The sequence below is a fragment of the Perca fluviatilis genome, chromosome 17, assembly GCF_010015445.1.
Source record: "Perca fluviatilis chromosome 17, GENO_Pfluv_1.0, whole genome shotgun sequence".
Lineage (NCBI taxonomy): Eukaryota > Metazoa > Chordata > Actinopteri > Perciformes > Percidae > Perca > Perca fluviatilis.
Window position 1 is genome coordinate 14,589,785 of NC_053128.1, and position 19,402 is coordinate 14,609,186.

General features: G+C 41.3%; 1 protein-coding gene across 2 annotated transcripts in view; it reads right to left on the reverse strand.

Annotated features, from left to right (window-relative positions):
• Positions 1 to 2,503: 2,503 nt before the first annotated feature.
• si:dkey-88l16.3 (low-density lipoprotein receptor-related protein 2) overlaps positions 2,504 to 19,402 on the reverse strand; it is a 32,615-nt gene continuing 15,716 nt past the window's right edge. Inside the window, exons 23-44 of one of the 2 annotated variants that reach the window (XM_039780593.1) lie at positions 19,056 to 19,178; positions 18,527 to 18,694; positions 17,901 to 18,116; positions 17,576 to 17,805; positions 17,321 to 17,450; positions 16,716 to 16,909; positions 12,683 to 12,869; positions 11,584 to 11,796; positions 11,261 to 11,444; positions 10,948 to 11,149; positions 10,658 to 10,822; positions 10,149 to 10,403; positions 9,747 to 9,974; positions 9,134 to 9,268; positions 8,389 to 8,590; positions 8,160 to 8,285; positions 7,702 to 7,809; positions 6,154 to 6,387; positions 3,757 to 4,063; positions 3,386 to 3,488; positions 2,725 to 2,771; positions 2,504 to 2,633 (exon numbers count right to left, since the gene is read on the reverse strand). In XM_039780593.1, coding sequence (XP_039636527.1) covers positions 2,576 to 2,633; positions 2,725 to 2,771; positions 3,386 to 3,488; positions 3,757 to 4,063; positions 6,154 to 6,387; positions 7,702 to 7,809; positions 8,160 to 8,285; positions 8,389 to 8,590; positions 9,134 to 9,268; positions 9,747 to 9,974; positions 10,149 to 10,403; positions 10,658 to 10,822; positions 10,948 to 11,149; positions 11,261 to 11,444; positions 11,584 to 11,796; positions 12,683 to 12,869; positions 16,716 to 16,909; positions 17,321 to 17,450; positions 17,576 to 17,805; positions 17,901 to 18,116; positions 18,527 to 18,694; positions 19,056 to 19,178 — 3,815 coding nt within the window. In that variant the 3' untranslated portion in view covers positions 2,504 to 2,575. The remainder of the gene's footprint in view (positions 2,634 to 2,724; positions 2,772 to 3,385; positions 3,489 to 3,756; positions 4,064 to 6,153; positions 6,388 to 7,701; positions 7,810 to 8,159; positions 8,286 to 8,388; positions 8,591 to 9,133; positions 9,269 to 9,746; positions 9,975 to 10,148; positions 10,404 to 10,657; positions 10,823 to 10,947; positions 11,150 to 11,260; positions 11,445 to 11,583; positions 11,797 to 12,682; positions 12,870 to 16,715; positions 16,910 to 17,320; positions 17,451 to 17,575; positions 17,806 to 17,900; positions 18,117 to 18,526; positions 18,695 to 19,055; positions 19,179 to 19,402) is intronic. The other variant, XM_039780594.1, reaches the window with a different exon arrangement.

A 19,402-nucleotide genomic window follows, 5' to 3' on the forward strand; every position in this document is an offset into this window, starting at 1 on the left:
CCCCAACACCAGTAAACAGCGTTTAGCTCAAAGCACCACAGTACATAAGTATGGCCACACAGAGCCTCTTGCATGACTCTATTAGCCTATTTCAAATATGTTTCTAAAATTCTTGATTTCAACCAACCCCTAAATGCATGCATTACTACACAGTACTTTGGTGTTAAGAGACTTGTTACAAGATTGAGTGACCAATTAAAGCTATTGAGTTCTTGTAGTCTAGACTTTTCAGAGCATAGCAATAATACAATACAAAAAAAGTCATAACTAGTTGATATCTTTGATTTCAATCAGACTCAGTCATTGTCTGGGCTATTGCAACACGGCTGCAAGTACTCTGCTGAGGGGTCCAGTGTTCTGTTGTCAAGCCTGTGTCCTCTGTCCTAGCACTGTCACACTCACACTCCAATACTTTATCTGATTAAGAAAACTTCATTGTGTATGTGCTCATTTGTGGTCCATCTCTAAAATATCCTGTACATGTTTGAGAAAAACAGATGTTCAGCAATTTTGACAGAGGAGAATTGTTAAAACCAAAAAGTTTGAATAACAAAGGGACTTGAGGGCTTAGCCGAATGAAGAAAGGAGCTCAGACCAGAAGCGCTGCTTTGTGTTGGACTGGTCCAGGACTCCGATCATAAAACCTCTGCAGATACTTTCTTTCAAGGTAGACCAGGACATGGAGGGATTGCATATCCAGTGGAGGTTTGTAGGGAATCCCTATTTTGGTAGAGCATGTTTAATGTGTATAATCAGTATATAAACATGCAATATATTATGTGTAATACACTAATGTGGTTGTTAGCATATGAAAGTGTCAATTTGTCAACTGAACTCCTTCTGGACATCCATAAGTGGAGGCTGGTGTATAAAAACATGATGAATGAGAATATTAGTAAAACAAAGTTACAATAAAAACTTTACATTTATACTTTTTTTTTTAATGCCCTTGTAGCTGCAGAACTACATTACAGTATATAATAAACTGCACTGCTTATAAATTACTATAGACAAAAGCACACATGACAAAAGCGAAACCAAAATGTCACAAGGAAGCATTTGATAGAAACTGGTATCAGATTACAAAAGCTACCGACTAACATGGAAAGCTCTGACAACATTTTGGCAGCACACGTTAACTGAAAGGAGAGCTCTAAGGGTGATCTGTTATAGCACACAGACACAACAATGAACACAAAGGCATTAGCAGACAAGCACTGTTATGACAACACTGAAGCAGTGTCACCACAGTACACACACACAGTTGAACATGAACATCAGAAGCTCCAAACAATGACCTAAAAAGAGAGAAAGGCATAAAGTGGAGGCTGGGTTAGCTCAGTTGGTAGAGCAGGTGCACATACATAGGTGTATGCCTTGACGCAGCAGGTCCAGAGTCCGAGTCCAACCTGGACGATTTCCTGCATGTCTTCCCCCGTCTCTCTTTTTCACATCTAGCTGTGCTTTCCATTCAAGGATGAAATGCCCTAAAACAAATTAAATAAAGAAGGCATGAAGTGATTAACATGCTGACAAGTCAGCCTGCCTTTTGACTCAGGGTTGTGATGGGGAAATACTCTGAGGTGAAAACTCTTCAAAAAGCAACATTTACTGGTGGATGCCAAACTAAGAAAGAAATCTTAGACATGTCAATGTACCTAGATTTAAAGATCCCATGGCATGAAATTTTCACTTTGAGGTTTTTTTAACATTAATATGCATTCCCCCAGCCTGCCTATGGTCCCCCAGTGGCTGCAAATGGCGATAGGTGTAAACCAAGCCCTGGGTATCCTGCTCTGCCTTTGAGAAAAAATTAAAAGCTCAGATGGGCCGATCTGGAATCCTCTCCTTATGAGGAGATAAGGAGCAAGGTTACCGCCCACCCGTGAGTGTGTGAGTGAGTGAGTGAGAGAGAGCATGGCTTTCAAATGAGCAAAGTGGAAGTTGGTCAAGGCCACACCCCCACCCTCTACCTTGACCCCCCTCAATAGCTACAGACACAGAAATGGCACATCCTAAGGAAAGCTCATTGTGGGACTGGCTCTAGTGGCTGCAATTCTGCACCAAGGCTGAATTTTGGGAAAGAGACTTCAGATACAGTATTAGGGGACCACTAAGGTCTATATAAAAGCAACCAAAGCGCACCATGTCATGGGACCTTTAAGAGGAATATTCTTGCTTCTTAGTAAAATGTACACTCTGTAGAACATTGAATAAACATTTCGTGGCAAACCGTGGCCCTTTCCACATGTTGACCCTGGTTCACTGTGAACTGTTGGTATATCATACCATGCCAATTGACCAGAATGAAATGGCTATAATTTAGAAGGCTAAAAAAAAAAAAAAAAAAAAAAGTATGAATTACCAATGTATTGAAATATAACCATAACTTGTTAGGAGTCATTAAAGCTAGGCAGCTGAAAAGTTGATTGCATGCATTTCAGTAACTACAATGAGCCCCAAGTTGTCCTTTGTTAAAGAGAATAAAACAAGCAGAGCCCAGTTTTTGGTTCATTTCCATCTCATTTTTATTGCACCAAAAGACCATCGCCATTAGATTCAGCACCACAGAAATTCATCCGCCCACATTACTCGTGGTGTCTGCAGCCTTCAGAGTGGTCATGAAGCCAGCCCTGAAAATGTAATGCAACAATCTTCAGCAGCTTACAGAGGTTTACTCAATGGCATATTTCAGAGTGCATAACTTATTTGAGCTGTATTAACTTTAATGCTAGCGGTGGATTCTTCACATCTACTGGGGACTCGAGCTCCTGGGGAGAAGAAAAGATTTTCCCTTAATTTATAAAAGTAATGAAAGCATCTTCTATCCAATGTAAGAATTAGACCCATCTGAAAATGTACTCTATATATAAAAAAGGTGTAGAAATCACAAACAAACGTGAGCTAAATTGTTGTAATTAGTATAAAATTACATGATCATTTTAGTTAAGGCAAGGAAACAAATTTATAATGCCACAATTTAAGTCTTGCAACTACTTTACGTTTTTTTAGACAGACTTATTTTCTAAACTTTCATTCAACTGCGTTTTATTTTAAAATATATTTATGAAGCAATTCAAGGGAATTGGACATTGTAAATCAGTTTGGAAGTAAGAATTTGTCAAACTTCCAAGATAACACAAAGAATGAACATTCATGCTCAAAGAATTGCATGTATACACAAACTATTATAATTTAAATATTGTGATCCGTCTTCATATTTATGACAGATTCTCATATTGGTGACTAATTGTTCGGGAGTAAACTGAAGGCATTTGTAAATTGTTTTGTATACAAATAAGCTACAATAATGGTTCATATTCTTAAATTCAGAAACACCTTTGCTCATTAATTCAAATACAAACACTGTGGCCTGAGGTTTTACCTCTGAGTCCGAATCGAGGACGTAGTGTTCAAAGGGCAGGCCCATGTTGGCCATCAGAGTATCTTTCTCAGTTGATCTGCTTCTGATGGGCACCCAGGATCTCCTGTTAAATTGAGATTTAAAAAGCCAAATGTTAGTTTTCTACATAGGTCAGAGTTACAGCACAAAATATTTCTGAAGTGGTGTTGAGGTCAGAGAGTCTCTTAACAGTCCAATTCCAACCAAACACCACAGTAACAGACCGTTTGTCCACTTGCAAAGTGAAATGTGCTGCAAATACGTAATAGTCTGGCTGAATGCATTACAAAGTGAATGGTCAGGGTGCAAAGAAAAAAACAAAAAACAAAACACACTTCCTCATGGGCCAATACCTTTTAGCGAAAATAAAAGCAGCAGACATCAATGCAGCAATGAGGCAGAGGACACCAAGGACCACACCCACGTGGCTTTTTCCAGTTTCTGTATCTTGACAGGACTCTCCCTTGTAACCAGCCATGCACTGGCAGCGAGTGACTTTGCCTTCGGTGATGCAGTTGCCATGACCGTTGCAGTGTTGGAGATCACAGGATGTAGGGTCTTTAACTGAAAGAACAGAGTTCTTTTCGGCGTTTGACGAAGACTGGGGAGGGCGGCCATTACTAGATTTGCTGCCGAAAGATGCAGAGTTTGGGTTTGGACCTGAAGAGAAAGTCAATGTTAGCGAAAAGGATACAACATCTTATTAAAAATGTAATGCCATTACTTCCCAAAATGTGTGCTAAAAATATCCCCACACTACATGCATCTTATTTTTTTATACACTTATAACCTCCTGAAGTCTCATTATCACTGCGTGATCACACTTGAGGCTGCCAGTGCAGACTTCAGGAAGTTACGGAGCCTGGCAAAGAAATAATCCGGCACAGGACACACCGTAAAACCACAAAATGGCATTTTTGTTTTTTGGCTGAAAGAAAAAACTGCTGAATCATGGTGCTACCCAGCAAAGGCCTATCATGTCAGCGGTGTGGTATTACTTCATAGTTTCAGATAAGGACATCAAATTTGCAATCTGCAGTGTTTGTACATTTCAAGAGGGGGTATGGTGCCAAAGAACTTTTCCATGTCAGGCTTGATACACCACCTGGAAACATGACATCCAATTCAATATGCAGAGTAGATTTAAAAAAAAGAAAAAAAAAATCTTAAAAGAACGCCAACTAGCACAACACCATCGGTCGCCGCAGTCTTTGAAAAGGCAATCGCAAATAGTGCCAAAGCATGTGGCATTACAGATAAAAGTTCAGTTTCTTAGATGACCAGCCATTCTCTGCTGTGGAGGACATTAGATTTCATAGGCTCATGCAACATATTTAGCCACATTACACATTGACAAGCAGATGCTATCTTGCAGAAACCCAGCTACCTGAAATGTTTGACCGTGTTGCAAAACACGTTCATGAGCTCATGATCATTTCAATGTGCGATCATTTTATTGGTTTGTGGTTTTTCAATTCAGATTCATTAAATCCATTAAAAAAGTATAATTAACACAAATATGCCACTGCTAATTAAACATACATAATGTCTTATTAGTAAACTTTAGAGGTGCTCGTAGGTGAATATAGTTACTTTGGACAGAGCCAATTTATTTGACCTGTGTAGAATATTAGTTGTGTGCAGTCATTGAGGAACTGGTTCAAGGAAATGTCTGACACATAGAAGGTTAAGCCTTTAACTATAGGTTAAGCCTTTTTATGGCATAAGAATGCATTGTGTACCAGACCGATAAGCAGAAGAACAGGAAAAGACAGTTAAAGTTGAGATTAGGAGAGGTTTCACTACACAGAGGACCCAACCTTTGTGTGCAAGCGTGCATGCGAGAGAGAAAGATAACAGTTTAGAAAACCCCGTGAGGAGAGAAGAAAGGAGACCGGGAGAGTTTAGATCAGAGTTCATTCGAACCGAGACGCTGGTGGACTGGGCTCTGACTTGATGTCTGTTGCTAGGGAAACTTAAACGGTTTGTGAACCCACAATTGTGTTCTAACTTTTATGCTGACTCCGTAAACTTTTAACTGAACTCTTAGTCTCAGATTGATCCTTGTGTTCTGGTAAACTTAAGTCCAATGAAAGAAGGCGCAGGAATTAATAAATCAGTCAGATTTGACAGACCTTGGGCCTTATTTCAGACAAATTCCCACTTCAAATGTAAGCACCTAGTGACTGTCCGTGATAAGTGCTATATAAATAAGCTTTACTTGGCTGTTTCCAGCCTTTATGCTGAAATCAATAAATGTACGTTACAAAATGGTGAACTATTCCTTTAACTTTATCTCACAGGCAATATAGTTCTTAACTAGAACATGCTATGTTCAGAACCATTTTAAGCCTCCATGACTTCGAGCATCTTGCCATTTGGAAAATTTATTTAAGTCATACTTTATATGATCATTTTCCTCCTTGTTATGTACAGTTTAAGTTCAATATTTTTTTCTTCCAACCTTTGCACAGACAAAACCAAACTACCTTACAGGTAGATCTAAAAGCTCAGATTTATAAATACGTATCACCACAATATAATTAACCGTCATCCTCAATTCATTCACCATTCTGGGCGGGATTGAAAGATTGAAAAAAGTAATGCAGAGTTTAACAAAAAGTTGGTAATTTACTGAGGAGATCAATGTAAATCAACATGACAGATCAATGGGATTTTGATGCCGTTCCCTCATCTACCCTGGCAGTTTTTACAGAGTTAAACATTTGAAGATTTGGATGACAACTCACAGTCCTGTTCATCTGACTGGTCTGGACAGTCCACGGGTCCGTCACAGAATTTGCTGCTGCTGATACACTTGCTACCGTCAAAGCAGGATTCTTCCCCAGTGGGACAGTTGGAGAGCGGGGCACAGGAGGCAGCATCGGAGTAGAAACCCCTGCCACATTTACACGTGCGACCTCTCGGATAGGGCAGGCACAGATGGACACATCCACCGTTGTTGTTTGAGCAGCTATTAGTTCCTGGAGGAAATGGGTGAAAGGATTTGCAAATTAAGTACCATAAAACCTTTACAGTCTCTGGTAGGAAATCAAAAGGGACAGTTTTTCAGACAATGCATGAGCAAAAACACTTGCATCTAAATGATTTAAGGTATAATTTAAAGTGGATTGGAAGAGCCGTCAAATTACCTTTAATAGCTGTCCATTGAATTTCAAATTAATGAATCACATTAGTAACCATTTTAATAAGAGTTTTCGGTATTTCACAGGTCTCAAAAGGGTTAAGAGCATTAGTTTGTTTTTTAACTTCCACTATTTGTTGCTCATCTTCATGGAGTTTGTGTAATATTATGTAAAGACACATTTCTGTTAATCATCATCATTTGGGGATTAAACAGCTACCAAGACAGAGTGTCCAATTGTGTGTGTTGAGTGTATTAAGCATAATGTTTTTCTACTGCTGCACACAGTAACAGCTTGGGATCTCACACAGCTTGCCAAGCCCCATCTTTCTGCAGGTATCCCATCACCGACATCTATTCAACTCAAACTGAGCCTAAGCAAGCCTTTTCATGCTGCCCTCAGTGTTAGATAACACATTTTTTCTGCTTCCTACATTCAGAAATGGAGCAAAGTTCAGAAGATAATTTACAGTATTTATTTATTTTTTTAATTCTACAAAAGGATGTTAGGTTTTTTTTTAAAGCCAGCCATGTTCTTGCTATTAAAAATGTCATGTTTTCATCCCTTGGCAATTTGAAGAGTTTTATTTTGGTTTATCTTATTTCATACTACAGAATATTTATCTTGAGGTCTCATTGCTTTATTTGAGTCAGTGATACCTGCTCCGTTTCCCTCTTCAGACTCGTTGCATCCCCAGTTTGCTCTGGAATTCTCTACATCCTATCTTGGTTAACCTGACATCTAGTGGCCATCAAAGTCTTCCTTATTGGTGTGATTTCTGTTGCGCTCACCCGTCTGCAAATCTGCTTGTCATCTCAACAATCATCCTGAGTTTGTCTATGTTGTAGCTTCCTAGTCAGCTGTGCATGTTTCCTTTCACCAGTTACCTGCCTGAGAGCTATTTTTTAGCTTTTTTTATTGTTTATTTCTTTAAGGTCTACTGCAATCAAAGAAAAAGTAACTACATTTACATACTGTGAATAGTTTTTTAAAATGGAGAATCAAAAATCTATTTTGAATTGTGACATTTTCTGAATCATGCACCCCTATTTACTGACTACTCTGCATGCCTCCCTGTTGCAGATTGTAGCTGTTGACTAAGTCATTGTCTTTTTACTCAAACTGATGTGCTAAAGCTTGATTGACACCTACCAGACTGACTGTCGTTGCTGTAGGCTTTGACTTCCACCACGCTGGTTTTTGTCTCAAACCACAGTTGGTTAGGCTGGAGACCGTCACTGAACCACAGTTTGGTTACATCTACAGATTGGAAACAAACAAAAGAAACCAAACATGTCACACGAAAAACTACTTTGTTTTTACAATACAGAAAACGTATGTTCATTAGTCAGACTAAAGACTTGAAAGAAACCAGTTTGATGAGGCGAAAAGGTGCTGTGATTACAAGTGAATGTTTAAGGATGTAGAAGAGTACAGATTGCAGAGAAGTGGTTGACTAAATAATTGTTAAATTAATCTGTGATGCCGTCTGCTGCCTGAAGGGGAAGAAAACCGATGAAACAAAAAAAAAAAAAAAAATGTGAAAGCCAAGATGTATGGGGGTGGGGGAGGTGGGTGTTTAAAGTAGACTTCTATGCTTCCATCCTTACCATTGTCCAAGGTGACCCAGAGGAGGATGTTCTCAGTATGTGTTAAGGAGATTAGCAGACCTGGCCCTGTGTTGTACTGTTTATATCCTGTTCCATCCACTGAAATAGAGCTGATAACACCTTCACCTGGAGAAAAAGTAACCAGACAGGTAAACACTGGCACGCAGAACAAGCCAGCAAAATATGCTCTTAATTCATCAAGTGTGTGAGATTCTTTTTAACTCTTGACCTGTGTCAGCCCAGTATATCATGGTTCCTTGATTGGAAAAGACCAGCGAGGTGGGGACGCTCGACTTCCTCCACAGCACTACTTTGTTACGGCCATCCATCCAGGCGCAGTTCACCTCCATCTGGTTCTTCCCTCCTGCCACAACTATTGCGGTGTAGCAAAGTTGTCCAGAGGGGGGATGCAGTGCAATGGATGTAGTGCCCTGAAGACGACAAACAAGACCTGGGCTAGTTTATCAGAGGTCCGAGATTTTCTGGCATTTATACAATGAACACTAAAGAGGTCACTAAGGCCTAAACGTTACATTTGTCTCAAGTCAAGGTAACCTACTATAAAAGCTACTGAGAAAATCAGTAGAATGAATGAATATCTAAAGTAACTGTACAATACTTGGAAGTTTGTTAGAGGCAGACACAAGGAGATGCTGCATTTGTGAGGCCAAGGTACATGCAAACAGTCGCTGACTAAATTGGTCTGCAATCATTAAGGAATGCCCCAATCATGTTTTTCGCCACCAATATGATTATCAATGAGCCATATTGGGCGATAAACATCCAATACATCTTTTTGTTGTTTTGTTATAGCAGCTGGTATAGTTTTATTATAGTATGGAAAAGGGAAGAAAAACACAGGCACGGGTAAACCGTGCACAACCTCACAAGATGGCACCCCCGTACCAAAATGGAAGAGTGTGACTATCAGAGGTAAAGAAGATTAGGGAGCAGTAAAACTGAGCCTCCTCCACCTTCAGTGATCCCTGCAGCAGTGAGGTGGTGTAGCCATCATGGCGGGACATCACATGGAGATCAGGCCTTGTGATGCTGCTCCAGTAGAGGCTGGAAGTCACCCAGTCAACTGCCAGAGCCGTGACCAAGTCATCCTTGGGGGACAGAAGTTTAGTTTGCAGATGTAACATTTCACCAGGGAGTGGCAGTTTTTTTTTACTGGGGAATTGCTGGCCTGAAAGTGAAGCTAAATTAGAGACCAGCTGTTGTGAACAACCTGAAATGTCAAGTGCAAGGACACTCATTCAAAAATGCATCTAAAATACAAACTGATTTACACCAGCCCATACTCCCTACCTGAAATACATTTAAGCTCTTTCAAAACTAAAAAGATTCAAACCTGAAATACGTATATGCTTGATTGAACAGAGCAAATTAAACTAAAAGTCATTAAAAAAGTGATTTTTTTTGTCAGCCAGTCATTTTTAATGTTAATCTTATTTTATATCTGGCTTCCATCAAAAACATGACAAAAAGCCTGAAACATGGGTAAACAAACTATTTATGGCCTTAAAATACTTTTGACAGGACTTAAGAAATTGCAGTTTCCTTTTAAAAGCCAATGATGCCTACCCCAAGCTTTAGGATTTGTCCAGAGGGTGTAAGTCCCTGTCTCAACCTGGAGCCGCTCAGTTTCAGCACATCCACAGATCCTTGTCCTGCATCAGCCACATACAAAGAAAGCCCCCGGATGGACACGTCCAGTCCTGAGGCCTCCGTTACCCCGGGCAGGGCTAAAGCTCGACTGCCTGGCATTTTCTTTAGAGCGACGCCTTCATGACGCATGGAGTACAAGTGAATCTACAAGTAGCGGGAGATTTGGGTTAAAAGAGGAAATGAGAGAGTAAGCAGGAGAATAAAGAAAAAAGCCTCCAACAAGAAAGGAGAACTTAAGTTTCTCAAATTAGTTTTTCCAGGAGTATGGAATAAAGGCCTGCAGGTTATCTGGTCTTTACATCTAATAAGACCATTCACCTGATAGACTGTGGTACGAGACAAAAGCAAGATGAACGTTGAATCCACAGGCAGAGAGCAGGTAATCTTGTCCTTGGAAAGAAGCAGACCCTTTGGGCATCGGCAAACTGCCGTAGGCCCGCTCACAGCTGGAGCTCTCAGAGACCCCAGTGCTCCAGACTTGCTTCTCATCACAGGGGCCAAGAGGCAGAGGTGGGAGCAGTGTAGCTGGTCACAGGGACTGGATATGGCTGGCTGGGAAAAGGTATGCATCAGCTGGGGAGAGAGGAAACTTATGCATCAAGGCTCATAGCTGTGACTTAATACTATAGGCTTTCTGCCCAAAAACTGCCATTTAGTTGCAAGTATAAAATACTGAAATGAAAAGTTGCATTCCTGAAACCGGTTAACTTCTTCGATTGTCATGATACAGCCAACAGTGATGTATTCATAAAAATAAATACGTAATGTCAATAAAAAAATAATTAAGCTCTCCAGGAGTTGAAACCACAGCATTAGGAGTTCCTCACTTTCAATCCAAATGGCTGCCCTGGTCTCTTAAGAAGAACCTTTTGGTCTTTGCCGGTGTTCTTGTCAGCAGAGCGGATCGTTCTTCTTTTAGTGTCAGACCAGAAGACTTTGTCATTGAAGACCGCCACAGAGAAAGGGCTTGGGGTTTCGGCTAACTGGAGGATCTAGTGAGAAAAGACTACGACCATTACTACTTACAGTCAACATGACGAAATCATCAGTTTACGCAACACCTAAGTAACACTATGCGGGTCAGTCAAATTTGTTTCCATAAGCTGATCGCGTTTACCTTAACATTGTCGCCATCCAGAGAGGCCGAGCCAATGCAGCGCAGCTTCTCATCGGCCCAGTACACCCTGTCATCCAGGAGGTCATAGGACAGACTGACTGGCCAGCTCAGGCCTCTGCTTACCACCACCTTCCTCTTTGAACCATCCATCCCAGACTGCTCGATCTGAGGGGTGCTGCCGATCTCAGACCAAAGCATCATCCTGAGAATGTTGATTATACAATGCATGCAATAATGAAACTTATGAATTAAGAATAAACCGGTTTTAAAAAATCTGTTTCTCTAGTTGTTTTTAGGCATTACTGCACCTTACCCAATGTGTGGCAGCAGAACCAATGAGCTTGGCTGCTCCAGATCTTCACCCAGGACCACAGTGTAATCCTGAGATCTCACTGTGTTGTCGCTGAGCTTCACAGTCAGAATCTGGCCCACCAGTCCATCCACCCAGTACAGGTTCTTACCAATCCAGTCCACCGCAATGAAATCCGACTTCACTCCTATGATGACATTTCACTTTCTAAACTCCAAATAATTTAGCTTGATGGCTTAAATACATTCATTCCATTTGGTTTATAATTTTCTTGAGGTTCCAGACAACATGTTACAAAAACTGTAGAGTTCCTGAGTCAAACGTACCTTTGATGAGTGTCCCTTTTCTGTCTGAGTTTTTCATGTCAGCCCAGCGGATGCTCTGGTAGTCGGGGCTCAGCCAGTAAACTCTCTGTTTAGCCCAGTGATAATCCAGCGAGAAGACTGGTCGATTGGCAGAGGACAGAAGACGCAAGGTGCCGCTATGGACTCCCAGTAGTAAAAGCTCTGACTGCACAGACGCCAAAAGCAAAGGCTCATCTGGAGATGGAAACATGACCAGTGAATTTTTCCTCTCTTCTCTAGAGGAGTTACATAGGCCAATATCACAGCACAAAAACTGAAGAAAGATTTTGTACAAAAAAAAAAACTACCCATTTCTGAAGTATACATTCTCCTGCATTTGGTTTGACAAACTTTTCCTACAAAGATGCAGATGATTGGTTTGCAGCAACCATGGAAATCACTTACTGACAGCCACTGGCACAAAGGAGTTTTGGGTCATAACCAAACTATCATGGAAATTCTTAAGTCACTCCATGGTATAAGGTAAGACTGATTTACTACCCAAGGGGTGCCATTGGATTTAGCCTGATTTAATATGCTACGATTGTAAAATTAACTCTTAATTTTTTACACACACACACACACACACACACACACACACACACACACACACACACACACACACACACACACACACACACACACACACACACACACACACACACACAACACACACACACACACACACACACACACACACACACACACACACACACACACACACACACACACACACACAAGGTTTAACAATCAGCTGCTAAAAATCATTCACTTTCCGTAAGACGGCAACTTGACTTTTCCTTCAACAAGCAGAGACTGTGGGTACATCTTATGTCCCTTATTTGATAGGTCCTCGGCTGAACCGGAAGTTGTTCTGTCCCTCCTCTGTGAAGGTCTTCTCAATGCCATTATTTCTACCCTGAGGACCGAGCATTGAGGAAGGAATACAGAGGATACACGAGAGCAGCCTTCCCAGAAGCCATGCAGCTGAAAGGTGGGACGGACTAGGGAGAGAGGCAAGTGGAGGAACTGGGGATGCAATTTAAGCGAAGTGAGAAGGACCCTTGTCTAGACCTAGTACCTTTGGTCTTGCAGCTTTTTTTGTCAGGCTCCAGGTAGAAGCCAGGAAGGCATTGACAGATGTAGGACCCACGGCTGTTCAGGCAGGTGTGTTTGCATACGTCATGTGGCACTGCATTGCACTCGTCAATGTCCACACAAGACACACCACTGGACTGTAGTCTAAAACCTTCAGCACAGTAACACCTCTGCAAAAATGAGGAAACATTTTTTTAGTTTTCAAGGTATATACAGAAATCCTAGAGACAAATTCAATACCTTTTAATACCATTTTTAATACCTTCTCAATATTTTTTTAAAAACACGCCATTAAGTTGCAGGTTTATACGGCAACACGTTTTCTAACCATTAAAGAGTTTGAGATTTATAAAAAAAAAAAATACACCCTCTAGGCCAATAGAACAACACAGATAGGGAAAGTCAACACAATAGATTAGACTCACTGACTTTGTATACATCTTGCAACCCTAACCCATCTTGCATTCATTTCACCTTTAGAAAAAAAATAGATTACATAAAATGATAAATTAAAGCAGTTCAAAGAAACAAGCATTCACTGATTCCATTATAACCACTTCAAACTAAGTGAACCTTCTGTATGTACAGACATGCAAATGAGTACACAGAAATATTCCATGAGGCAAGTGAAATACAAGAAAACAGACATGCACAGACATGCATGTCATTCTAACCATTTGAAACTAAGTGAACCTGTGATCTCATGGTAAGTGCTTCAATTCAATTGCTTTTTATTCCCCACTAGGGGTGCATACTGCTCAAACCAACATGACAAACGTAGCTAGTAATGTCCACTCAGCGTTCTGTTTTGTTGTTAAACTGTGTGTAAAATGGGCGGCGACGTTAATCACCGGTTTCATGTAACACAGCCCCGCTACTGAAAACTATTCTAGAGGAAACACTGTCAGCCATCACAGCATCTACATCGAGAGCTAGGAGGACATAGTAGAGCTTTTCAGAACTTGTTCAAATAAATTATGTAAGAGCAATGACACTTCCACACTGTTATGAGAACGCACAAAACCACCTTGCACACTGAGACCACTACCCAGATAGCAAAAAATATCCGCAGGGCTTCTTTTTGCTGTCGGCTATAGGTGCGTCCCGCTGGCGGGGATGAAACGTTTGCCGCCGAATAAGTCAATCCCATTTCTTGCGATTCCCTGTGGAAATTATTTTTTTATTCCCCATGACCCTTGAATGGATATGGGATGGTGAGGTTGTTTGTCCTTTATACAGGCGCACGAGGGATCACTGGGGATATGCCCATTTTGCGCTGCCTCATTCTGGAGATCCCGTAGTCAGGCTTGAAAGACTGATCATTAGACTGTCCTGCAATTCTTATCCCACGCAGACCCCAACCACTCCACACATTCTGATTGGCTGTGTTCTCTACAGCCAGATTTCCTGCTGTTAATTGTGTTTGTTCCCACTTGTTGTCATGTGTAAATTTTGTCAAAATGTGTATCCTGCACACTTTGATACCAAAGATTTCAATTACTTCCTATACAATTTGCTGCTTATTTCATTGTTACAGTGCTTACCTATTATATTCAAAAATATAGCTTGTAAATCCTAGATTATACCTCCAATACTTGATATCTGCACATTATCTGTTCTGGTACCAAATATTCTACTTAACGTGACTTTAGTATTGGCTTATTTCATTCCGTCAGTGCTTAATGATGGTATTATAGTTTATAAATCCTATTTCATACCTGTTACTTGATATTGCACATTCACTAGTACCAAAACTCTACTCTCATTCCATCAGTGTGCTTAACGGTTATTCTATTAACAATAGCTTGGAAATCCTATTTCACCAAATATTCTACTTACTCTGTTTTTAACATTTGCTTTTTTCGTTCCGTCACAGTGCTTAACTTTTATTCTGTTGTTAAATACAACTTGTAAATCCTTGTGTCACAAGTCAGCCTTGCAGTTATAATGGTCTGTTCTACTACTGTTTTTACCTCTGTATGTATGTATTTCAGTGATCTGACACGTCTTGTTTCAATGACAGTTACTGTACTTTGAGTGAGTGAGTGAGTGAGTGAGTGAGCGAGTGAGTGAGACAATAAACGCGGCAAATGGCTCGAAAATAGCGCTTGCCTCCGACGGACTGCAGAAGGGCCGCCTTTGGTATAACTGCGGCGGAACGGCGGTTGGCCCGCGGGCCGGCCTCGGAACGAAGGTGGTAGGAAGGCGGCAGCCACCTGCAGTGCGCTGGCAAACGTGTTTGCGATTACGCCATTCTGATGCTTCTACTGCCTCTGGAGCACCGCCGGTGGTCCGCCGACTCATTGCTGCCTATCTGGGTATGTCCTTAATCAATCTGAATAACCTATCCACTTCTGTCCCTATACAATATTTTCTTACCAGCGGAGATGCCAACTGCTTGCCCTGGAGGAATGTTTGCACTATACTCTTCATCTGTGTGATGCACCACTCAGGATCTCTGTTCATCTTGGTGGGATACAAACAACTTGAAAACAAAGCAGAGCTTCTGCTGTTGGCTAACAGCGGTCTTTGGAAACTGCTTTGGCCGCGACTCTGGAAGACTTAGAGTTAAGCTTTTCTTTGTGAAAAGAACAAAGAACGGCACAGAAATCATTCTTAAAAAAGGAAGATTTGTTCGGAGTTTTGCCGACCCGATACGCAAAAGTTTAATCTATCAACTAGCTCCGCTATCTTCTTTGGTTGCTCTGCTTGGTTGTAGCGTGCAGAGGGAATTTGAAAGACAACTGTTTATCCCACCCCTCAGATTGAGCCCTGTCAATGGTGTGAACCCAGACCCAACACCTTGATGTGGGTCTGGATTGTCAGGCTAAAATAGGCTATCACCCGATGCGGGATAGGATATAATATCACAAACTTTACAAGATTAACTTAAATAGACATAAAAAATGGATAACTCATAGTTCGCAAAAAAGTCATTCAAAAATACCTCGTAAAATGGCGATTAATACCATTTAATACCTTTTAATGGCCTTAAATTTTTACTACATTTGATTTACTACCTTTTAATACTTTTTAAAACCCTGCGGACACCCTGGTTTTGGTGAGCCATTTATGCAAATATTAAATAAACCCCCCCCCCAAAAAAAAAAATCAAAAAAATGTTATCCAGTTCTCTAGCTGTGGCAGGATGATGAAATATGACCCATTAACTTCATAAACACCGTACAAGTTTATAGTCTGTAATTAACAGTAATGAAATTCATTTTGCATCCTTAGGCAGTTCCAATCAAAATATTTACACAAGTTAGCATAACACTTCCACATAAGACACACCGTACATGTAAAAAAAAAATAAAAAAAATAAAAACCCATCCAAACAACACAAACTGTTCTGACAAGTACATGTCACATAATATCCACTGGATTCAGATCTTGGTTAGCAGCACACCAATTGCTTGGCAACAGGATAAACTGATATAAAACAATATTTTAGCCTGTTGAGTTTAAATTACATTTGTTAAGCTGCTATATAGTTAAAACTATAGCATTTTTATAAAAAATAAAGCTGCTTGCCCAAATGAAGGGAATCTAAATCATCTATTGAAGAGCAGAGAATTTGTGCCAATAGTAGCTTGCTTGCCATTCCATGAAAGCTGAGGACAAAGCAGGGACAAAGCAGTGCCAACAGCTCTGGACAGAAACAACCACACATCGGGCCCTATTTTTAACAATTTAAGCGCACGGCATGAAGCGCATGGTGCAGGTATGTTTAGGGCGTGAAATGCTGCGCTATTTACTTTAGACCAGGTTTTTGATGGTCAATGGCACGATCACTTCCCGCTGCCTCAAGACAGCAATACACCAAGAATTCACCTGAACACACCTCCCTGTAAGACCAGTACGCCCATGGGCGCAGGTGCATTTGCTATTTAAACGATGTGGGCGCTGGACGGGAAATTGACAACTGTGTCGGTCTTAAACTAGCAAAGACACTTGCGTCAGGCTTTGTCCTGCGCCGAGTGCAAGATAGGGCCCATCATCTGTTCTGTACTTACGGCTTCGTTTGGGGTGCTGACACAGTGGTGGTCACACCGAGGAGCCGATGGGCTGGAGCAGTTGCGTCGAGCACATCCCGCGCCCTCATCTGAACTATCGGCACAGTTGGTGAAGCGGTTACACACCAGGCGAGGGTCCACACATTCTCCGCTGCCACACTGGTAAAGGTGAGAGGGGCATTTTCTCTGGCTGCCTGTGAAAGCAGATGCATGTGATTAAAATACAATTTGATAGCATTTCCCCTCATGTAGATTTTTAACCCTCCGGAAAAAAGCAAACAAACAAAAACGGACCCTATGCTCACTGAAGCCCTATTGAGATGGTATTGAAATAGAACAGGGGGTCTTGTCCATCAGTACACCTCATTTTAGTTTCAAACTGAGTAGATCCTTTTGGATATACCTAAATTGTCTATAGGTAGTTATAATTGGGTCACTTTATTGGGCATGTCATCTCAGTCATTGAAAACTATGAGATTATCCTTGTATTATTAACCCTATCCAAAAAGGGCTGAATGCACCCAGTGATGTAGGACATAAAGTGTCTGAATTACATTAAGTCCGGAGCAAAGCAGCTGTGAATAGATGAGGATAAACATGCTCACATTTGTCCTCGTCCATGCCGTTGTGGCAGTCCTCCTTCCCGTCACACCTCCATGACCGAGGGATGCATTGACTGCTGTCTCCACACTGCCACTGGTATTCCCTGCACTTTGCCATTGATGACATGCAGTTCTGGATACAAAGACCAAGTTTCAACCACTACTTTCCAACCTTGCTCAAAATAAGCATTTCTTTATCAAATCTTGCCTCTATTCAATACAGATTTACTTCACCCCACTCCAACGGTAGTGCCTTACTTTCTCGTCCGACCCGTCTTTGCAGTCGTCTTCGCCGTCACAGAGCCACTCTTTCTGCAGGCAAACGTGGTTGTTTGGGCATTGGAGCTGTGTCGGGCAGCGTGGGGGTCTTGTGCAACGCACCTCATCAGAGTGGTCACTGCAGTCAGCATATCCATCACATCTCATGACCTCAGACACACACTGACCGCTAAGACAGCGATACTGGTTAATCGCACAGGCCACCAAACCTGGGGAAAAAGCAAACAAATGTTTAACTTCCATCTTACAAATATTTTACATAAGATAGTTTGAACCAAGTTTTCTAAATCTGGACATCACCTACCACATTTTTCTTCATCTGACCCATCAGCACAGTCTCTCTCGCCATCACACAGGAAGGTCTCTGGTATACAGCGAGTGTTGTTATCACAGCGCTGATGGCAGCCCTCAATTAGATTTGAACAGTCCATTTCATCGGATTGGTCTTGACAGTCGTACTGTCCGTCGCACACCTTCTCCGGTGGGATGCATCTATTCCCGTGAGTACACTGGAACTCATCTGGGGAATAGAAGAGAATGCTCAAAGACAATTACATTAAGAGCATTACATTGTTAAATGTATTACTGAGTGATGTGATCAAACACTTTGATTTCCTGTTCTAAACACCTCAGTTTTCTGATCAAATCTAGCTGTGAACTAAAAAGGAATTAAATTTAAAAATCCATTTCTGAGAGACTCAAAACCTCACTAACCGTAAATCAAAGTAAAGGCCAATAGATAAACCTGTTTTTCGAAACATGACAGAAATATGTATGAAGTTCATGGTGTTGCTTTGACCATACTAGAAACAGATTGACGAACAGTCCCTTAAGCCCACGGCATTATGCGTGACTATGTAGACATTTTCCATGCAACTAAAAACAGTTAATTGCTTTAAGCTGCTTTTCAGCTCGTTTTATATAACAAACCTGCGTTGCACTGAGCGGAGCATCCCTCTTCATCTGATCCATCCTGGCAGTCCCTCTCTCCATCACACAGATGGCTGTACATAACACACTCCAGGCCATCTTTACATTGCTTGAAACCTTTGCGGCACCTCAGTGGGGCTGATCTGGCACCGGGCACATTGCTGGAGGCTTGTGCAGAGAGAAAGTTATGCATTTATGAGTTATGAAGACACCCAGATAACATTTTGAGAGCTGGGCAAAGAAACAGTCAAGTCAGGGACTTCTATTAACAACTATACAAGTCATGTGAGCTTGCTAGCTGATCCAAATTGAGTGGTTAGTTTGGACCTCATTTTTGCTGAGGTGTTGGTAAGTGGTGATAGTTTACCTGTGTTTGGGTAAGTTTATTATGCAACCACTGTAGGTGGTTGCAAGCTGGTTGCTATGACTGGGAAGGGCAAAACTAGGCAATTGCTGTAGTATTCTGGGTAGTTGTCATGAAGACCATCTACCGCTTTCACATATATGGTGGTTTTTTTTTTTTACTTACGGGGAGCAGTAGGATCTGCCGATTGACACTGCATCTCATCTGAGCCATCGGGACAGTGGGCACGACCGTCACACACTTCCATCTTGGAGACGCATACCCTCCGGTCGCTGCATAAGAAGTCGTCTGATGTGCAGAAAGAAAGAAGTCAATTTGAAGAGCAGGGTGGAGTCAATATACCAGTGTAGGTTTAAAATTGCTATTTCAAAGCCACCCACTAAGAAGTATCTTCATTGTGAAAGATAATTCAAACCTTATTTTTACAGTCGATTTAAACTAGAGTACTTTGAGCACTTTTACTTTAAAACTATCGCACAGCAAGCATCACGTTTGCCTAAACTATTGCCATC